The sequence below is a fragment of the Urocitellus parryii genome, chromosome 1 (assembly GCF_045843805.1).
Source record: "Urocitellus parryii isolate mUroPar1 chromosome 1, mUroPar1.hap1, whole genome shotgun sequence".
Classification (NCBI taxonomy): domain Eukaryota; kingdom Metazoa; phylum Chordata; class Mammalia; order Rodentia; family Sciuridae; genus Urocitellus; species Urocitellus parryii.
In genome coordinates, this window is record NC_135531.1 from 6,991,769 (window position 1) to 7,007,578 (window position 15,810).

At 48.5% G+C, this 15,810-nt stretch overlaps 1 protein-coding gene across 1 annotated transcript in view; it reads left to right on the forward strand.

Moving 5' to 3' along the window:
• Adcy2 (adenylate cyclase 2) overlaps window positions 1-15,810 on the forward strand; it is a 375,018-nt gene extending 359,208 nt beyond the window's left edge. Inside the window, exons 23-25 of the mRNA XM_026397066.2 lie at window positions 2,734-2,848; window positions 10,139-10,263; window positions 15,011-15,810. Coding sequence (XP_026252851.1) covers window positions 2,734-2,848; window positions 10,139-10,263; window positions 15,011-15,163 — 393 coding nt within the window. The 3' untranslated portion in view covers window positions 15,164-15,810. The remainder of the gene's footprint in view (window positions 1-2,733; window positions 2,849-10,138; window positions 10,264-15,010) is intronic.

Here is a 15,810-nt window from a genome sequence, read left to right on the forward strand (position 1 = left end):
GCTTCATACTTCCATCAAAAATTTATCAAGAGCTCAGTTAGAAGCACCTTTCAAAATGAATTGAGTTCTTCCAGACACCAAACATATTTTTTCCTAGGGTTTACTAAGCCCTTATGAGTTCTTGACGTTGGATTTATACCCCACTCCCCAAACTCCATCTCGTCTTATTACTCAGGTCACTTAAAACCTGAGGTTTAAACCTGCTGCATGAAAACGGATGTGGCGATAACTCACTAGGGAGCAGAGCGCGCCTGCTGCACTTTATACCAAACATTTCCCCATGGCCAACCCATCCTCCCCAGGGGACAGCTGCAGTCTGAGCCACACACGCTCCTGCCTGTTGATTCTGCAGCCCTGCTCCCTGCTAAGGAGCAAGATGATTTCCAGTTCACGGCCGCACAGGTCCCGAAGCCCGCATTCCCCACAAGTCATGACAGCAAGAAATGGCACTGCACTGCCACCAGAGTCAGCTGACTGTGGCTTTGTGTGTGGTTCCAAGGGTTTCACTATTTTTTCCTCCCATGATTTTATGGTGAGAATTCACAGCAAAAGCGCTCTCCATCGTCTTTTTCTAGAAGATACAATTTACTTGACAAAGTGGAGAAACCCTTCTCTTGATGGATTTCTTCCTGCTCTTGAAGCCTATCTCCTCTTTCCGCTAAGTTTCTGCTATTTAGTGCTGTGGCTCTCACTGGGAGCAGTGCCCCCTTCCCGGGGATATTTGCCAATGAGAAGAGACACTTGGGTTTTCACAGCTAGAGGTGGGGTGACACTCATGTCCCCTAGAGGCTGCAGGCTGCCCGCGCTGATTCATGATGGTCCCCAGAACAAAGAGTTGCCCTGCCCCAGTTTCAGCAGGGGGAGGCGGGGAGGAGCAGAGCTGGGGAGCGCTGCCTCCCCCTTCCTGCTAGATCACTCTGCAGATCAGGGGAGCCACCCTCGGGTCACCTCCTCTTTCCATCAGTGCTGCCTGGGTTCTCCCCTCCCTGGGCTTTGAATGCATGGCTCATGTCCACTGTCTCCATCTCCTGCTCCCCCACCCCTGCGGAGCCTCTGAGAGGGCCTTTGTCCTCACCCCCATGGACCATGCTCCCCAGATGCTCCTTCCTGGGCCTGTGCCCCCACAGGAGCATCAGTGGGCTTCCTCCCCCATGGGACCCGCCAGCTCTGCACCTGGCACCTCGCCCCGTTTCCTCCTGGTTGTCCCCGTGTCATCCCAGGCACAGTGGCTCGTAGACATTTCCACGTGCTTCTCCTGAGTCCAAGACCGTCTGGGCGAAGGCGGAGATGAGGGGAGAGGCTCCCGGGGTTGCTCCCAGTGAACGCGGCAGGGTTCTCTGGCTCGGATGTCCCTGCCCAGCCATAGGCGAACAGTAGGCTGGACGCTTCAGCTCAGCCCGGAAGGCAGAGCAGCTCACGGGGACTTGGAAACCTGTGATCTCTGAATTGTTTTGGTGCATCTCATCATTAAATATGGGGGGAGCCGAGACCTTCAGAAACTCTAAATTTACTCTATTGTCAGAATCATTCACAAATAACAATAATCATTTTTAAAGTGTCACTAAATACAGAAATTAATACAGGATGAATTCCAGAAGCAAACATAAACACAGTGGGTGTTATAAATCAGTAACCCGAGTGGTGAGTGAAGTCGCTCGTAATGGACACAGACCTTCCCACTGTCTTCCCTGGAAACTGGGCCTCCTCTCCTCCGGCTCTTGAGCCTCTCCTCCCCATGGGATGATGAAACTCGTGGCGACGGGCAGAGAGGAAATTGTCCCCCCTACGTTAGTTTGCAAGGGCTGCCGGGACCAAGTATGAGAGACGGGTGTGACGAAGGGTGGCAGGACTGGAAGGCTCAGTGGCAGCAGGTGACCGTCTGTGTCTGGGGGCTGGAATCTGGAATCCAGGTGTGTGCAGGGTGGGCTCCTCCGGAGGCCTCTCCTTGGCTTGTGGGTGGTGACTTCCTCTGGTGTCCTCATGGGGCTGTCCCCCTGTGTGTGCCTGTGTCCTAATCTCTTCTTGCTGAGGACAGTGGCACACGCCTGTGATCCCAGCGGCTCGGGAGGCTGAGGCAGGAGGATCGTGAGTGCGAAGCCAGCCTCAGCAATGGCGAGGTGCTGAACCACTCAATGAGACCCTGCTCCCCCCCCCCAGAAAAAAATACAAAATAGGGCTGGGGATGTGGCTCAGTGGTCAAGTGTCCCTGAGTTCAAACCCTGGTACCCCTCCCCAAATGAAAGACACCAGCGTATAAGATAAGGTCCCACCCAATGGCCTCAATGAATCACCTCTTTAAAGACTTATTTGCACATTCCAGTAGTCATATTCTGTGGTCCTCGCTTAGGACTTCAACATAAAGCTCTGGGGTGGGGAACATAATTCAGCCACAAGACTCTCCGCTTCCAGGCATTCAAGGGTGAAAGAGGAAGGGCGTTCCCAAAGCCAGGGCCTGGGAACAATGGCCATTGTCCTGAAGTGTGTTAACTGGGAGCCAGCACACGGCAGCCCACCACACTGCTTTTGTCTGACGGTGCCTCTATTCCAGAGGTTTACGTCTCCGTTGCCAGCAACATGGGTTCCAACCCCATGCTTCCTCCAGATGAGGCTTAGCTCTTACCACTTGTCTTAGAGCTGTCAGTGTAGCCTTCAGACTGCAGCTCAGGCTTGAGTAGGAGTAGCCTCCTTTTGTGGACCTCTGACCCACATCTCCATACGTCTACCTTCTTCCAGGAGCCGGAGCGGCAGTACCTGCACATAGGCACCATGGTGGAGTTTGCGTTTGCCCTGGTGGCCAAGCTGGATGCCATCAACAAGCACTCCTTCAATGACTTCAAGCTGCGAGTGGGTAGGTGGCACTAAAAGATGGGGTTTCAGCCGGGGCAGGGGCCAGGAACACGGAACAGAGGCACAGGAACACTGCTGTCCCTGGTGATGTTGGAGTAGAACAATTGCAAACGCGTCTTTAGGGGAGCTGAGCTGGATTGCAGTTGGAAGGGCTGGGGAAGCAATGAGCCCCTAAAGCACTTTTATGCAAATTAGAATAAAACCACCCCCTCTGGTTGGACCCACGCTGCACATGGTTTAGCAAGTGTAGAGTGAACCGGATCTATCTCCACAGCACTCTCTGTCCAACCAAGGTCCAGTCTGCACAGCGCAGAATGTATAGCCATCCAGAGGTGCAGAGGCTGCAAGGCGTCCATTGAAGATGCTCGGCTAATTTCATACACTGCTACCAGTGAAGCTAGAACCTGCCACTGACTATAACATTCCTCCAGATTTCAGAGATGTGAAATGTCATTAAAAGTGCATATTAGCATTGTTGAAATGCAGTCCCACATTCCCTGACCACAACCTACAAGAACACCAGATGCGTCCTAGGTTCTGGAATAGTCATAGCCTTTGATTGTCTTCCCTTGTTGATTTTTTTTCTTAGGGGAAAAAACAATAATTTTTAACATAAATGAAAATAATAACTTTTACTTCATTGAGAAAATAACTTCCTGATTTCTAATAAGTTCTTAATAAACTTTAAGTTGATTTTTTAACATGCTTCATGATTACTTACCATTTACAACTTCTTAATTCAAAATGTCTTAAGCCATGCAGTTGGCACCCAGCTGCCTCAAATGCAGGCAGAGTTGCCCGCAGCCCCTTATGATTTATAAAACCTCCTTTGACAATTTCATCATTTTCTTGGCAACATATTTTGCTGCTTTCAAAAGTCTGTATAAAAGTAGTTCTTGTGGAAAGTTCCATCTGTATGGTTTTTAACTTTCTCTTGAATACAGATTTCAACTTTTAGGGAAAAAAAATCTAGATATTAAGTACTATGTTTTTCCTTTGCTGTACAAGAAGCCTGAATTTAAAAACCTGGAAATATTTTACATCTTTAGCAAATGTGATTCTCTTCTCTGTATGTCTATTAGATGCCAGTATTCAAGCATGCTGTTTTTTTTTTTTTAGAGAGAGAGAGAGAGAGAATTTTTTAATATTTATTTTTTAGTTCTTGGCGGACACAACATCTTTGTTGGTATGTGGTGCTGAGGATCAAACCCGAGCCGCACGCATGCCAGGCGAGCGCGCTACCACTTGAGCCACATCCCCAGCCCCAGCATGCTGTTTTAGTACACTTTCTTACCTCTGTGGACAGAGAACTTTGATCAGAGCTCTGCCAAACATACTGTGAAGCAGAGCAGGTGGGCATCACACTGTCTTGGACACAATGCTGTCCTCAAACTTTCATACTACTCCTCTGAACTAACTCTTTTGATATTGCTATAACAAAATGCCTGAAGCTGGGTACTTTATAAAAAAAAAAAAAAAGAGATTTGCTTAGCTCACAATTTGGGAGGTTGAAAATAAAAGATCTGGGAGCCCCAGCCAGCCATCCCATGGTGAAGGCCCCATCAAAACATGGCAGGTGGCATCATGGTGGGAGTGGGAGTGAGAGCTTATGTGGCAAAACAGGAAGGGAAGCCAGAGAGAGGTTCAAGGACTAGACTTGCTCTTTGGTAAGGAAGGCTGTTGTGGAAACTCACTCAGAGCCAGCCAAACCTTCCAAAGGCAGCACCCAATGACCTAATTACCTGGCAAAAAGCCCCACCTCTTAAAGGTCCCCCACCTAACACTGAGGACCAAGCTTTCAATGCAAGAGCCCTTGGGAACACATTGGCACCACGTCCAAACCACTGAACCTTTTGAAAAAGCTATTGCAGAAATGACCTTCATTGTCACACATGCGTGGACCAAAACGATCCCATCCTGCACTACAGCATGGAAATGGGACACTTGTGGGTCACATGTGCTACACCCAAGACAATTGTCTTGTTACTTTACAAATGAATATGAGCAACTGGATGACCCCCCTCAACAGGGGCTCCCGAGTGTGGCCGTAGGCTGATGGCTGAATGACGGGTGGCATCTGTGTGCTCAGCCTCCTCTCTAAGGAGGCCTCTGTGCTGCACTTGACGGGAGTCTTCCTTTCCCCAAACCCTTGTCCTCTCCCATCAAGTGGCTGTCCTGCTTGACCTCAGCACCTGGTGCCTTCAGATCGCAGTTCACAGGTAGGAACTCTGAAGAATCATGTCGTCCCCCAAAAGTGAAATACAAAGAAGAGCTGACTTCTCTCCCGGCACTCCTTGCGGCACCCCACGCTGTGATGTCAGTGTTCATCAGACCCACAGATCAGGCACATTCTGCCCTGGATACAGACGGCCTTGCTGCCAGCAAGATCAGTTTGGGCTCTCCCCACGCCCAGAGCTGCTGCCCACGCAGCCAGAAGAAAGCTGGTGGATGAGGGGCTGGGTCCCAGGCCAGTGTCCAGAGCTGACTCCTGGGTGCTGTGGCCCAGTGACACAGCTGGAATAAACCACCTGGGCTCTGCTCCCTAGAGCAGAAGTGAGTTTTACTGAGTATTCAGAGAATCAAAGGGGAATGCCTTTCTCCCCTCTTTTGTAGCTGTGAGATTTTATGCCGCAGCATTTGGACCATTCCCAAGGCTGAATGTCCTGGAAAAGAGGAAGCTTTGCCTGAAAATACCAGTAAGGAATTAAATCTACCCAACAGAAATTGACTTTCTCAGAAATACCCTCATTAATCAATATTATGAAATAAGATATGTCAAGAGCTTTGTAGTGTTTTGAACAAGCAACAAAAAAAAGAGATCCATACCATCTTTTTAAAAACAAATTTAAAAAAAATTAATCAATGCAGTTAGAGCAAGGTGAAGGGCGAGGTTCAGAAGAGAATGTGGGGAGGTGACAGATGTCTTTACCTCTAGGTGTGGCCGTCCTCTGCCCCTCCCAGAGCAACTGTGTGTTTGCACTGAGTTCTCGGGGCATGTATTTTACTCATCTTTGTCACTACTGTGACTAAAGGACCCCACCAGCACAAAAAAGTTTATTCAGAGGCTGACGCTTTCAGACGTCTTAGTCCATAGACTGCCAGGTCCACTCCTCAAGGCACGAGGTGGGGCAGGACATCAGGGTGGAAGAGTGTGGCAGAGGGAAGCAGCTCACATGGTGATCAGCAAGCAGAGAGAGACTCCACGCTCCAGATACAAAATATGTACCCCACAGCCACAGCCCAGTGAGCACTTCCTCCAGCCACACCCACCTGCCTCCAGCCACCCCCAGTTGATCCCATCAGGGATTAATTCCCTGATTAGGTTAAGGAGGTGGCCCAATCATTTCTCCTCCAAACCTCCTTGCCTGTCTCACGTGTGAGCTTTTGGAGGACACCTCACATCCAAGCCATAAGAACACAGAGTCACCTGCCCTTGGAGTGGAGCTGGGAAAGAACCCAGGCCTCCCCCTGTTGGAAACATGGATTCGAGTTTTGAAGCTCACTCCTAATGTTAGGTGCCACCTCTGCATCCCATCCTGTGCCAAAGTGCGGCCTCCATGTACCGGAGCCGCTGAGAGAGGGAGATCTGCCAAACCACTCTTGTCTTCCTCACTGCAGGCAGCCCAGGGCACCTGGTTGCCTGCCAGGATTCTAATAAACCCAGCAGGCCCTGGCAAGAGGTGGCTGGCTGGGTCAGGAGAGTGACATCATGGATTCCCGGCGACCACTTGGAGGGCCACAGTTGGCGAGGCTCAGGCCCCAGCAGGCTAGTCATCCTCACTCTGATGAATGCAGAGCAGGGCAGACCGCCACAAGGGGGAAGAGACCGTGGCACAAAAGGTGTCTCATGTGTGTCGTGAAGAGTGGCCTGTCAGCCTCACTCTGACCACCCTGCCTAGCCACCAAATGCAAGACGCCTGCCCCTCAACCCTATCCTTCCACTTCTAACTTTTCCCCGTTGTGCATTATTAAGGGCCAGTCATTTTCTCACAGGGAAGGTTTCTCCGGATATGCATTCCATCCAGATCTTCCCATTGCCCTCAGAGGCTTTTCACCGCTGATCTCAGGAGGACTCTTTACTGGCGGTAGTGCAGACTCCAGGAAGGGGTGCAGCCTGCCTTGGCAGGGGGAAGAGCACTGTCTACAGGCTCCTCGGGAATCCAGGGGACAGTACCAAACAACAAGCCTGTGAGAGTGACCACATGCCCAGGAAGCACATGCTGGACAGGGGAGTCCCGTGGTCAGGAGCAGGGGCTGTGGGGCCCCGTGTCCCCTGCCTGCCTGCTGTGGAGCTGGGAGTCTGTTTCGTATTAGGAGATGTGACGGCATCTGTCTCCACCTCCTCACTTGGAAAGCGGCGGTGATGACAGGCGGCCACCTCACAGGGTTGTCGTGACAATGAGAAGAGCTTCTACATGCAAAGCACTAGGGAAATGCCATGCTAGTGCGGCTCTGGTGGCTGTCACTGTGCTTGCCATGTGACAAAATGCCGGAGGGAACCCAAGAGTCCAACGGTGGCCAACAGAGAGCAGCACATCTCTTCAGCACGGCCACAGTTGAAATGTGCAGATTTCCAAATTAACGTTGATTCTTTAAATGTTGGAAAGCAGAACAATGAGCCTCTCTTGCCCAAGATTATAGAAAAACTGTGTTGGAATGCAGAGTTTTTTGAAACCTAACGTTTTTCTGTTATAGAATGATGATACATGGCCATATAAAAAGGAGTCAGGATCTATAGGGAAAAAATGGACAAGCCTAAACATTGTATCATTTTTTATTAATTTATTTATTTGTGTTATACATGACAGTAGAATGAATTTATGCATTTGATATATGATAAATAGATGGGATTAATTTCTCATTTTTCTGAGTGTACATATTGTAGAATCATATTGGTCATGTAGTCACATATACACATACAGTAATAATGTCTGTTTCATTCTACTATCTTTCCTATCCCCACATCCCCTCCCCTTCCCTCCCTTCATTTCCCTCTACCTAATCTAAGGTAATCTATTCCCTAGTGCCCCACCCCCACCTTATTGTGAATTAGCATCTGCATATTAGAAAAAAACATTTGGCCTTTGATTTTGTGGGATTGGCTTTTTTCACTTAGCATGATATTCTCCAACTCCATCCATTTACTGGCAAATGCCATAATTTCTCTCTTTTTAAAGCTGAATAATATTCCATTGGATATATCTACTACATTTTCTTTATCCATTCATCTATTGAAGGACACCTAGGTTGGTTCCATAGTTTAGCTATTTTGAGTTGACATTGATGTGGCTGCTTCACTGTAATATGCTGATTTTAAGTCCTTTGGGTATGAATCAAGGATTGGGAGATCTGGGTCAAATGGTGGCTTCATTCCCAGTTTTCTGAGGAATCTCCATACTGCTTTCCATAGCTGCACCAATTTGCAGTCCCACCAATTATGTATGAGTGTACCTTTTCCCCACATCCTCACCAATACTTATTGCTGCCTGTATTCTTGATGACTGCCATTCTGACAGCAGTGAGATGAAATCTTAGTTTGATTTGCATTTCTCTAATTGCTAGAGATGTTGAACACTTTTACATTTATTTGTTGATCAATTGTATTTCTTCTTCTGTGAAGTGTCTGTTCAGTTCCTTAACCCATTTATTGGTTGGGTTATTTGTTTTTCTGGTGTTAAGTTTTTTGGGTTTTTTATATATCCTAGAGATTAATGCTTTCTCGGAGGTGCATGGGGTAAAGATTTTCTCCCAGTCTGTAGGCTGTCTCCTCACTTCATTAATTGTTTCCTTTGCTGAGAAGCTTCTTAATTTCAGTCCATCCCATTTATTGATTCTTGATTTTATTTCTTGCGCTTTAGGAGTCTTTTTAAGGAAGTCAGATCCTAGGCTGACGTGGTGAAGATTGGAGCCTATTTTTTCTTCTATTAGGCACAGGGTCTCTGTTCTAGCACCTAGGTCTTTGATCCACTTTGAGTTGAGTTTTGTGCAGGGCGAGAGACAGGGATTTACTTTCATTTTGCTACATATAGATTTCCAGTTTTGCCAGCACCTTTTGTTGAATAGACTATCTTTTCTCCAGTGAATGTTTTTGTCACCCTTGTCTAGTATGAGATAACCATATTTATGAGGGTTTGTCTCTGTGTCCTCTATTCTGTACCATTGGTCTACAAGTCTATGTTGGTGCCAATACCATGCCATTTTTGTTACTATAGCTCTGTAGTATAGTTTAAGATCTGGTATTGTGATGCCTCCTGTTTTGCTTTTCTTGCTAGGGATTGCTTTAGCTATTCTGGTCTCTTGTTTTTCCAAATAAATTTCATGATGCTTTTTCTATTTCTATGAAGAACATCATTGGGATTTTAATAGGAATTGCATTAAATGTGTATAATGCTTTTGGCAGTATGGCCATTTTGACAATATTAATTCTGCCTATCCAGGAGCATGGGAGATCTTTCCATCTTCTGAGGTTTTCTTCAATTTATTTCTTTAGTATTCTGTAGTTTTCACTGTAGAGGTCTTTCACCTTTTTTTGTTAGATTGATTCCCAGGTATTTCACTTTATTTTTTTTTTTGAGGCTATTGTGAATGGTATAGTTTTCCTAATTTCTTTCAGTAAATTCATTGCTGATGTATAGGAATGTGTTTGATTTATGTGTGTTAATAAAATATACAGTTTTTAGCGGGAATGCTTTCATTTTTTTTCTCCATTTAGAATTATGCTGGCCTTGGGTTTAGCATATATAGCTTTTATAATGTTGAGGTATATTTCTACTATCCCTAGTTTTTGTAGTGTTTTGAACATGAAGATGTGCTCTATTTTGTCAAATACTTCTGCATCAATTGAGATGATCATATGATTCTTGATTTTAATTCTACTAATATGATGAATCATGTTTATTGATACCCATATGTTGGACCAACCCTGCATCCCTGAGATAAACTCCACTTGATCATGGTGCACTCTCTTCTTTAATATATTTTTGTATGTAATTGGCCAGAATTTTATTGAGGATATTGGTCTTAAATTTTCTTTGCTTGATGTGTCTTTGTCTGGTTTGGTATCAGGGTGCTATTAGCCTCATAGAATGAGTTTGGAAGGGTTCCCTCCTTTTCTATTTCATGGAATCCTTTGAGATGATTAAGTTAGAGGAATTTTCAGGCTTGGGTTTAGACTTTCATGAGTTGGGCTAATGTTTGTTGAACAATGTTGACTCAATAGACCCTGAAGGCTTTCCTGTTTAAGACCACTGCTGTCATTCAGATCTCTTCACCCAACTCTGCTGTGTCACAGGCATTAACCATGGACCTGTAATAGCTGGTGTCATCGGAGCCCAGAAGCCACAATATGATATCTGGGGCAACACCGTCAACGTGGCCAGCAGGATGGACAGCACTGGAGTCATGGACAAAATACAGGTGATTCCCCCTCCTTTCATCTCTGACCAAGTCTGTCCTCTTAGAAACCACTCATAAGTACAGTGGTGGTGTCCATTATATAATAATCCAAAAGACAAAAGTAGAATTCCTTAAGCCTTTCTGAGCTGGAATTGGAAGGAGGAGAGAAGGAGAAAACTGGCAGGAGGTGAGGCACGAAAATGAGGCAGCATGAGACGGCCCAACTCAGCCTCACGTTGGGTTTGGAGGGCCAGAAGTGACCAGCAGCTCTGGGATCCACCCAAGGGAGAGAAAGGGAAGATCTAACGTTCAAAATCAATTTCATAAAGTAGCTCTAATTACAATGGCACTGCTCATATTCTAGGAAAAAAAAGAATTTTAAATTGCTGAAAAGATAATAGGAACAATTCTGTTATTGGAACGCTGCTGAAACTGACCCCGGGGCTGCAGTAGAGCAGTGGTCAGTCTGGGATGGAAGGATCAGGGGAGCAGGAGAGCGGGGTGGGGGGCCCTGGGCAACCCTGCCCTAAAGTCCTCTTCAACTTAGTCCCAGACACTGCCCAGCCCTGCACGTGCTGAGCCCAGCTGCGGCTGGAGCAGGGTGCTTCAGACACAATGTGCCCCTCACATAGCACGTGATGCATGGGGGACAACAGCTGGCCTCGGAATCACAGCTGTGTGGCTGCCGGTGTTAGTGCCCTGGGAGAGGACTTCCTCTGGTCTGCTGAGGAAGGAAAGCCCCATAGTCTGTAGGAGCAGGAGTTCAAGACGCAGACATGGGCCCACCTGTGAAGAGGACCTTGGGAGGGGACCTGAGGGGAGTCCATAGAGCAGAGGGGAAGGGAGCTCCAGGGTGCTTTCAAGGTCACAGGGTGGAGGTGGATATTGGAGCTGGCAAGGCCCGAGAGGACTCACAGAGGAGGGTGTCCATTGTACTTACGGGGGAAGATGAAGAAGAAGGGCACAGGGTGGAATCAGGAAGCTGCAGCTCATTTCAATACTTGAAGAACTCAACTAAAAAACAGGATAAAAACAACTAAAGAGTGTGTGTCACTGTATTTTACCCTGAATTGTTTTAATATATGCAGAATGATAAACACATTCCCAAAGTCGAGGTGTCACTTTTAATGTATTTACAGCCAAAGTCATTTTGTACTGTGGTTTGGAAATTTTGCTTAAATTTTGGCTACAGATGACCTTTATTATCCCCTCCTCTGCCCCATGCCCAAATCCACTCCATGTGTTTTGATAGATTATAGAATTTGACTGAATTCTGCCATGACATTGTACTAGTCCTCCTGAAGCCTGCTGCCATAATGACTTGACACAAGCACACTATCTGTTCCCCCCGGAGGAATAAGTCCATCCAAGAGCACAGAATGTGTTTCAGTGAACAGTCTGGGGACACCTAGGTTTTATGGTCCTCATCATCTTCAGGATTCCAGATGCATGCCTAGAAATTAGTGAAAACAGTCTGCCTCTGGGTGAACAAACACCAGTGAGCCGATCGCCATCCACCAGGACACGCGCACCCCCTAGGCACATGCCCAATGCCTAGAAAGAAGCACTGTGTTCTCCAAGTGAGAAGGAAGGGTGTGTGCAGGTGCACATGCCTGTGTGCAGGGGTGCACATTTGCTGAGCTTCCTATTTGCCTCATCCTCAAAAAGCAGTGGTTTTACGTTTCCCCCAGCTACATTGCATTCTGGAAGATAAATTCCTGCTAAAGGGCATATGTGTATGAATGTCCCTGGGCACACACGATCATGGCCATCCTCTTTGGGGATGTTGATGAATCTCTGTGCTGTGCTTCAGCTTGGCTAAGGTCCTCAAGTACCATTCACTCGCCATCATCAAGAATGGATTTTCCATTAAACCTCTACTTTCTCACCTGCCTCTCAATGCTGTTCCACTTCCTTTACTCCAATATAGTTTTGATTTTTATATGAAATGGAGCCAACGTTGCCTCTAAGTGTTTGCCTTCTTCCACTCTGATTATTAGTCAGGAGTTACTTGAAAGAAATCAAAATTCCAACCAAAAGAGGGCAAAAGTTTTAAAGAAAGAGAAAAGATAGAAAACTAATGGGATGCATTAGGAGATAATTCTCTAATATCCCCCCCCCAAACCAACTGGCCATTGCCAAGGGACAAGAGAAGGCTGGTTTCTCCTGAGATTCAGCTCAGGGTAAACTTGCAACATCTGCTCTGGGCACCTCCCCTCTCCCTGGCAGGCTAAGAAGCAGGACTCCTCTGACGGGGGCTGCAGCTTCGGTCATCACCTATGGACACTGCCCAGAAGCCCACCAGAAGAGGAGTCAGGCATCTTGGCAGCCTAGTCTCATTGTTCCCCAGTGGTACCAAGGCTTCCAGGACTTTCTCCATGAGCATCCCTAGCCACTGAATAGTGCCCAAGGAAGCCCCAACAATCCTGGAAAACCGGGGTTCTTCTCTGTTGGGGTTAGACAGGCATGTCCCTTCCAAGGACACGTATAGGTTTTATGGACCTATGTGGTTCCCACCATATACTCAGAACATGCAGGAGATCAATGGTGGTTTCTCGTGTGCTTTACAACTCTCCATGAGGTTTTCCAGCACTTGGGTAAATAGGAATCAAAAGCCTCTAAGTGAGGCTGTCCGCCATGGAGATCCGCAATCCCCAGGGGTCAAGGTTGAGGTGGAGTCAGAGCTCCTGTGTCTCTAAGAGGACCTGGGGCCTCCTGATTCTCCACATGATGCAGTGCACATCAGCCACCTGGAAGCTCCTCGTGCACTCTGACCCAAGATGGAGACAGGAAAGGCTTCTTCCCGTTGCCAGGGAAGTGTGCCTGCAGGCTGCCCTGAGCTCAGCAGTCAAAGCTGGGTTCACAGGATTCCTTCTCCTGAGGGTGCAGCTCATTCTGGCTCCGGTGGCCTCCCCTTACATACGTGCAAAAGCAGTAGTGAGAAGACAGGAAAGGTCAAAGATGATGCTAAGACCATGATAAAACTGCTCCTGGGCCTGAAGAACAGGCCTTTGTTTTGGGTTTTTTTGTTTGTTTGTTTTTTCTTGGTACCAGGGAGTGAACCCAGAGTGCTTGATACTAAGCAACATCCCTAGCCTTTTTTTTTTTTTTTTTTTTTTTTTTTTTTGAGACAGGGTCTCTCTAAGTTGCTAAAGCTGGCCTCAAACTTGGATCCTCCTGCCTCAGCCTCCTGAGACCCTGGGCTTACAGGCATGTGCCACCATGCCCAGAAGAACAGGCTCTTTTAAAAGCATCACACTCACTGTGCTTTCCAGCTCAAGCCCTGAGAGTGGCATAGAAAGCCCTCTTGCTCAGCAACCCACCGGCTTCCCCTAGACCTGCAGCAGGAATAGCTTCAGTTCTCAGAGCACAGGGCCTGAGGGTTCTGATAGCCTCTGCCATTGTCCATGGCAGCGTCTGCCCTCAGCACCCAGCTGAGGAGGCTGACCCTGTCCTGTGGGCAGGGCCTCCAGCCAGCCCCTACCACTGCACCGTCCCCTGGGGGCATCCACACCAAAACCAAAACTCAGTTGTACTGCTTCTGTGCTGCTCACAGCCTCACAGCTGTGCCAACCCTGTGCAGCACAGGAGTGTCACCCACATGTCTGGGGTGGCCAGGGCCCCACAGATGCCTCTATACCAGGGGCCTTTGCTAGTGAGTGGAGAAGAGCCCTTCTGTCCCCCATGTCTTTCTCACGTGGTACCAAAGCAGCAGTGCTCGGCAGAGACGAATCTCTCCCTCCCAGCCCAGGCCCCACGTGCCTCTGGGGGAGTCTGGATGGAGGCCCGGTCGGCCAGGGGATCCTCCCCACCTCTGCAGCTGAGTGCTTGTTCTTAGACCACACCTGGGACCCTCACCAGGGTCTGCGCGAGGGAATGCCATCTGCAGGAGGCCCCCCAACAACCTGGGGCCTCGGCCTCAAGAGCGGTCCCACGGGAGAGCCAGCTCACGCTCCAGCTGAGACAGCCAGGGGCTGAGCACAGGGCAGTGCTGCTCACTCAGAGGGAAGCCCCTACCCCGCAGGAGGCTCCCCTCTGTGTGAAGACAGGACGGAATGTGACCAGCAGCTGGGCCACCTCAGGACACAGTGAGTGCTTCGGGGGCAGGTGCAGGCAGGGGTTCCTCCGGTAGCAGCCTCGTTGGTGCAGGGGCATGAGGAAGCTTCCAGGACCCAATCCAGAGTGCCACTGTCACCCTAACGCACGTCCCCTGGCTCCCTTAGTTCCAGGTCACTTCGTGGGCCTAACACCTGAGAGAGAGGCCACTACAGCAGCCCTCCTCCTGCTGGGGCGCTTTCTCCATCTGTACTAAGAACACACTGTTAGTGTTTATGACTAGTGTCTTATGGAGTGACATTATGACAGTCTGTGAGCGTCATCCTAAATCCCAGGCTCCAGCGTTATTCTGGTTTGCCTTCTTTCCCATAGTTCTCATCTGTGTGGACACAGAGTTTCACATGGTTGAAGTCCAACCTGATCCAGTTCCTTCCTGTGAGAAGGCTTAGCATTAGTGCATGGCTTCATCCATGATGTCAATCACGGGAGCACTGCAGGTTCCTTGACCCTGGAGGTGACTTGAATTTGGAAGTTGTTTCCAGTTTTTGCTATCCCGGCACTGAACTCCACACACTGCCCTTGAGCTGTCCTTCGGGTGGAATACTCCCTCTTCCTGCTCACTCCTGTGGGCCAGGGGGGCCAGGTTCTTGAGGCTCTTCAGCCTGCCCTGGAGTGGGTCCTGACACCTACCATCTGGCTCTGTGCTCCGCAGGTCACTGAGGAGACCAGCCTTGTCCTGCAGACGCTCGGATACACCTGCACATGTCGGGGGATCATCAACGTGAAAGGAAAGGGGGACCTGAAGACGTACTTTGTGAACACGGAAATGTCCCGGTCCCTTTCCCAGAGCAATGTGGCATCCTGAGGAGTCGCTTCGTCCTGGCAGGAAGACTGTGTTTCCTGGAAGGTGCAGTGCACTTTCTGACCACGACTCTTGCCCCCTCTTGATGTGCGTGCTCTGTCCCGTCCCGTGGAGCCCTTGCAGACTCGTTCCTGTGACCCAGTGGCATACCGTTTGGTGTCTGACGTGTGCCCAGATTGTTCTGCCACTTGCACTGTGCTTACTCCTAAGCAAAAGGAGAGAGACGAGCGGCGTGGAAGGAGAGCCTTCAGAGAGTGACAGAGGAGAGAGGTGAAGCAAACACAAATTCTTAAGGCAATAAAACTGGGGGGTGTATATTATCTTCTGGTGCATGTTCTTTTCTGGAAAATACGGTAGCTCGCCAACTGCATCCGCTAGCCGATATTCAAAAACACAGTATTTGTGAATAAGTTGATTCCGTCTCCCCACATGGAGTCTGTGCTCCCCCACCTGCGTCTTGTCGCCAGTGGTCATCCACGGGCCCCAGCGGGGACCCGGGGCTCTGTTGTGTCTCGCGCCAGTAGCACGTTGCCATCCATCACCAGAATTAGTTCCTACAGCCTAGGACCAGTTTTGTACCAAACACGTCTCATGTTTTGACGCCATTTGTCTTTTGTAAGGTTAATTCATTAAAGGTTTTATGTACTTTG